This window comes from Medicago sativa, chromosome 7 (genome assembly GCF_051527215.1).
Source record: "Medicago sativa cultivar Bolivia chromosome 7, Bolivia_mono, whole genome shotgun sequence".
Classification (NCBI taxonomy): domain Eukaryota; kingdom Viridiplantae; phylum Streptophyta; class Magnoliopsida; order Fabales; family Fabaceae; genus Medicago; species Medicago sativa.
In genome coordinates, this window is record NC_140755.1 from 99,177,426 (window position 1) to 99,183,633 (window position 6,208).

The 6,208-nt window shown below is 37.5% G+C and overlaps 1 protein-coding gene across 1 annotated transcript; it reads left to right on the plus strand.

Annotated features, from left to right (window-relative positions):
* Positions 1-195: 195 nt before the first annotated feature.
* On the plus strand, positions 196-4,964 carry CSLD5 (cellulose synthase-like D5). Its single transcript, XM_085729924.1, has 3 exons — positions 196-1,245; positions 1,536-2,337; positions 2,949-4,964. Exons 1-3 carry the CDS (start codon positions 308-310, stop codon positions 4,722-4,724), a joined length of 3,516 nt encoding a protein of 1,171 aa, XP_085586050.1. The 5' UTR covers positions 196-307; the 3' UTR covers positions 4,725-4,964.
* Positions 4,965-6,208: the final 1,244 nt, after the last annotated feature.

Consider the following 6,208-nt stretch of genomic DNA (forward strand, 5'->3'; position numbering starts at 1 on the left):
ACTAAACTCTCAAACGAAATGAACCGTTTCTTATATTAGAAAGCAAAAAGCAAAAAACGAAAGCATAGATCAACGGTCCAGATCTATCGACCGTTGCATTTAAATCCCAACTCAACCCTCTTTTTCCTTCTTATTCAAATTCGACCGTTGTCCATTTACGAACCCTACTTCATCTCCTTCTACTTCATCTCTCTCACTTCTTCACACTTCAACTTCACTTTCCTAATGGGTCACTGAAAAATCTAATTTTTTTTTTCCTATTCTTACTTTCTGATTCTTTCTTTGTTCTTTCAAAATTCTAATAAACATGGTGAACACAACATCTTCTTCCTCTCCTGTGAAAATCACTGTGTCTTCTGGAGGCAAAACTGGAGGAAGCAGAAACATGGGTTTAACAAGTCCACTACCACGTTCTTCAGTCTCTAACAACAACAATTCACCTCTCAGCAACCGTTCAAACCGGCTTTCCGGCGGCGGAGCCGCCATAAGAAGGTTATCAGGTGGTGGAGGTAACTATTCATCCATGTCCAAAGATGATGTTACAGAAGACACAACAACATCGGAATATGTTTCATACACAGTTCATATTCCTCCAACACCAGATCGCATGCCACTGTCATCTTCACAAACAAGCCTCCCTGAAGAAAACAACAAAAACAACAGTTTCATCTCTGGTACGATTTTTACCGGAGGTTTTAATTCCGTTACACGAGGCCATGTCATCGAATGCTCCAATGAAAGCAATGATCTACCGTTGAAATCTAAACTGATGTGTGGAATGAAAGGCTGTGATGAAGAAGCGATCAAGGGTTGTACCTGTGAATGCGGATTTAAGATTTGTAGGGATTGTTACAAGGAGATTTGTGGAAATGGAGGTGGTAGTAAATGTCCAGGTTGCAAAGATTCTTACAACAATGTTAGTGATGATGAAGAAGAGGAAGAGGAAGAGGTTTCTGAGTGCGAAGATCAAGCTCAACCGTTACCTTCTATGGCGGAATTCAAGTTGGATAAGAGGCTTTCTGTTGTGAAATCGTTTAAAGCTCAGAATCAGAATCATCCACCTGATTTTGATCATACTCGTTGGTTATTTGAAACTAAAGGAACTTATGGTTATGGAAATGCTGTTTGGCCTAAAGATGGATTTGGTTCCAATGGTTATGAACCTCCTCCTGATTTTGGAAAGAAATCTAGAAGACCCTTGACAAGAAAAGTTGGTGTTTCTGCTGCTATTCTCAGTCCTTATAGGTGAGTCTTTTCAAAATCCAAGCTTTTCTTTTTGTTTGAAATTTGAATATTATTTTGAAATATACAACCTTTTGCTTTTAGTTGATTAATTTTTTTTTATTCTTTTTAAATATATCATTTTTTGTTCTTGGTTCTTGATGTTTTGTTTTAATACTTGCTAAATATGTTCATGTTAGAATTGGTTATGTAATGTAATATTCAATTTAGAACCAAAATAAGAAAACAACTTGATTGAGTGAATTTAAGTGTTGAATTTCTAATGTATTCGTTTGGTTTGTTTGTTGATTAAGGTTGCTTATTCTGATGCGTCTTGCTGCACTTGGTTTATTTCTTACATGGAGGATTCGACACCCAAACCACGAGGCAATGTGGTTGTGGGCAATGTCAGTGACTTGTGAGCTTTGGTTTGCATTTTCATGGCTTCTTGATCAGCTTCCAAAGCTGTGTCCTGTGAACAGAGTTACTGATTTGTCTGTTTTGAAAGAACGGTTCGAGTCTCCAAATCTGCGAAACCCGAAAGGGAGGTCTGATCTCCCTGGAATCGATGTATTTGTTTCAACTGCAGATCCAGAAAAGGAGCCACCTCTTGTAACTGCAAACACCATTTTATCTATCCTTGCAGTTGATTACCCTGTGGAAAAAGTTGCTTGTTATTTGTCTGATGATGGTGGAGCTCTTTTGACATTTGAAGCTCTTGCTGAGACTGCTAGTTTTGCAAGATTTTGGGTTCCTTTCTGTAGAAAACACCAAATTGAGCCAAGAAATCCTGAAGCTTATTTTGGTCAGAAGCGCGATTTTCTCAAGAACAAGGTTCGGTTGGACTTTGTTAGGGAGAGAAGAAGGGTGAAGAGGGAATATGATGAATTCAAAGTGAGGATCAATTCCTTACCTGAATCAATAAGGAGAAGATCAGATGCTTACAATGCTCATGAGGAGTTGAGAGCCAAGAAGAAACAGATGGAAACTGGTTCAGATGTATCAGAACTCAAGGTTCCTAAAGCAACTTGGATGTCTGATGGTTCTCTTTGGCCTGGAACATGGTCATCAGCAGAACCTGACCACTCCAGAGGTGACCATGCTGGTATAATTCAGGTAACTTCTTCAACATTATCAATTTCTTGGTGTTGTGTCTTGTATGTAATAATGTAGTGTTTTTGAATATGGATATAAGATATTAGAGAGATAGATCACTATCGATAACTATAGTGTTGTGTTAACTTCTTCAACATCATCAATTACAAGGTGTTGCGCGTCTTGTGTCTAAATAATTTTGTGTTTCATGTGTACTAATGTAGTGTTTGAATCATAGATATTAGATAGATCACTATCACTGACTATAGTGTTTGAATCATAGACTCAGGCAACTTCTTCAATTCAGCATTATCAAATACTTGGTGTTATGTCTTGTGTGTAATAATGTTGTGTTTCATGTGTACTAATGTATGTAGTGTTTGAATCATAGATATTAGATAGATCACTATCACTGACTATAGTGTTTGAATCTTTTTTTTTTTTTTTTGAATGAAGTCTTTGAATCTTAGATTCGGGTAACTTCTTCAGCATTATCAATTACTTGGTGCTGTGTCTTGTGCGTAATAATCCTAACATTGTGTTTTATGTGTGCTAATGTAGTGTTTGAATGATAGATATGAAATATTAGATCACCATCACTAACTATATGCTTAATTAATCTGTTTTTCCAGGCAATGTTGGCTCCACCAAATGTAGAACCAAAATATGGTTCAGAAGCTGATGGAGAGAACTTGATTGACACAACAGATGTTGATGTTAGGTTGCCAATGCTTGTTTATGTGTCTCGTGAGAAGAGGCCGGGATATGATCACAACAAGAAAGCTGGCGCCATGAATGCTCTTGTTCGAACTAGTGCTGTCATGTCCAATGGACCATTCGTTCTCAATCTTGACTGTGATCATTACATCTACAACTCCTTGGCCTTGAGGGAAGGTATGTGCTTTATGCTTGACAGAGGTGGTGACAGGATATGTTATGTTCAATTCCCTCAAAGGTTTGAAGGTATTGACCCCAGTGATCGATATGCAAACCACAACACCGTGTTCTTTGATGTGAGCATGAGAGCTCTTGATGGTTTACAAGGTCCAATGTATGTTGGAACTGGCTGCATATTCAGAAGAACAGCTCTTTATGGTTTTAGTCCTCCTAGAGCTTCTGAACATCATGGGTGGTTTGGTCGGAGGAAGATTAAGTTGTTTCTGAGAAAATCAAAGGTGTCAAAAAAGGAAGAAGACGAAGTTTCTGTGCCAATCAATGATCACAATGACGACGATGCAGATATTGAATCCTTGCTTCTTCCCAAAAGATTTGGAAATTCTTCCTATCTAGCTGCATCCATTCCAGTTGCAGAATTCCAAGGAAGATTGCTACAAGATTCCAAAGGAAATGGAACACAAGGAAGGCCTGCAGGTTCTCTTGCCGGACCTCGCGAACCGTTAGATGCTGCTACGGTTGCTGAGGCAATTAGTGTCATATCTTGTTACTATGAGGATAAAACTGAGTGGGGGAAAAGAGTTGGATGGATATATGGTTCAGTTACAGAAGATGTTGTTACCGGTTACAGAATGCACAATAGAGGGTGGAGGTCAGTTTACTGTGTGACCAAAAGAGATGCTTTTAGAGGAACAGCTCCAATCAATTTAACAGATAGGCTACACCAAGTGCTTCGTTGGGCAACAGGGTCCGTCGAAATCTTCTTCTCAAGGAACAACGCGTTATTGGCAAGTCCTAGAATGAAATTCTTGCAAAGGGTGGCTTACTTCAATGTTGGAATGTACCCTTTCACTTCAATGTTTCTGATTGTGTACTGCTTCCTACCTGCATTATCCTTATTCTCAGGACAGTTCATAGTCCAATCCTTGAGCGTAACATTTCTAGTATTCTTGCTTGGAATCACAGTCACACTATGCTTGCTTGCACTGCTTGAGATCAAATGGTCAGGAATCACTTTACATGATTGGTGGAGAAATGAACAGTTTTGGTTAATCGGCGGAACGAGTGCACATCCTGCAGCTGTTTTACAAGGATTGTTGAAGGTGATAGCAGGAGTAGACATCTCATTCACACTGACATCAAAATCAGCCACTCCAGAAGATGGAGAAGATGAGTTTGCTGATCTTTATTTGGTGAAATGGAGCTTTCTAATGGTTCCTCCAATCACAATTATGATGGTGAACACCATTGCTATTGCTGTGGGAGTGGCTAGGACTCTATATAGTCCATTTCCACAATGGAGTAGACTTGTTGGAGGGTTGTTTTTCAGCTTCTGGGTTTTGTGTCATCTTTATCCGTTTGCAAAAGGACTTCTGGGAAGGAGAGGGAAGGTTCCAACCATTATCTATGTTTGGTCTGGATTACTCTCAATCATTATTTCTATGCTTTGGGTTTATATTAACCCTCCTTCTGGTGCAAGACCACAAGATTACATGAATTTTCAGTTCCCTTAGTTTGAAGAAGTGAAGCTACTCTACTTCATGTATTTGTCTATGCTGTAATATTTTAGGTATATTTTACTTTCTGTTATTTTGATTGTGTGACACTCTCCATATACTATTAGAGAGAGAAAAATAGGAATTTGCAAACTTGGTACTGTAGTTAGTTATCAGTCAAATTCTTTTGTTAATGTCTCAAATGACTGAGATAATATCACTTCTCCTATTGTCTAATGCATCCTATTATTCATATCATTTTTATTTCTGGATTGTCATTATAGTCTTTTTTTTTTTTTTTTTTATCACTTTTCTTTTATTTAATGTCTTATGAGGCATAGCATATTTAGTTTTCGGTTGGAAAGATCCTAAACTAGTTTGAAGACACGAGAAAGTGAGAAACCAAACCTATCAAAATAATTGGAAAATCATTAATATAAAAACATGAAACAAATGTATGATTTTTATTCTCCTTGAAACTAAACCTTTTTTTTTTTTTTTTTTAAGTTTTCGTTATAAGATTTGTTGTTGTTTTTTTGTTACAATAAGATTTGTTTTGTCTAAACAAACATATTTTTTTAGTAAACCAAATGAAACTCTGAGATCCATTCTAACAAATGTTTTTTTAAGTATAAACCAATTAAGAGAATCTTAAACCAAATGAATAAGAAATCAAGTATTTATTATTTATGTCATACATGTTGGTTGTCCTTTTAGTGGTGGCAGGGGTTTGAACTCCGAACCTTGCATATATCATGCATTTGTTCATGTTAAGTGAGCTAAGCTCACGAGGACTACATGTTTTTTTGTCTAAACAACCATTTGATCAACGATAATCATAACATCCAAACATGATATGTTTTATCAACAGAATAAGTTATCCTCATTAGAAACCTTAAGGTTAAATTAAATTAAAAATGATATGAATTTTTAATCAAATGAAAAAAAATACTATGGTTTAATTTGATTCATATAGGTGACTCTTGTTGTTGTTGATGGTGGTGTTACGATGGTTAATTTGTTTATACGCATAAGTGATGACTTTTTTTTTTAATCAGCAAATATTATTAAACGTCATCCTCGCAAGAAGAAAGGTATGGACGAAACAAGATACAAATGGTGCCGCATATAGACGGTACACCATAACCCCAAACAAAACCCATGAAGATAAACCCACCAAAACACATCACCACCTAAGACGGACACCTTAACAGAAACAAACACTGTAAACACAGTATCCACAACCATCCATCGTCACTACTCACCTCAAAGAACACCCCTCAAAAAACTCTTAGACTTCAACACCCAAACTGAGCCACATTCGAAAAGCTCCTAACCGAATGAACATGCAGCTTCCACAACCTCTCGACCTCCGATCCACCGAAAGAGCACAAAACAAAAGCCCAAAAACCAACTTGAGCCAAAAAGCTGACTTCCGGTCTCGAATCAAAAGTGATCGGCCCACCAGACTTTAGAACCAAATCGGCAGGACACCCCTCGTC

Bases quoted from the DNA above. Each gene is read 5' to 3' on its own strand.
- CSLD5 (XM_085729924.1), top strand. From the start codon at position 308: ATGGTGAACACAACATCTTCTTCCTCTCCTGTGAAAATCACTGTGTCT. The intron at 1,246-1,535 runs GTGAGTCTTTTC...TTGTTGATTAAG, and splicing joins GCTATTCTCAGTCCTTATAG to GTTGCTTATTCTGATGCGTC. The intron at 2,338-2,948 runs GTAACTTCTTCA...CTGTTTTTCCAG, and splicing joins ACCATGCTGGTATAATTCAG to GCAATGTTGGCTCCACCAAA.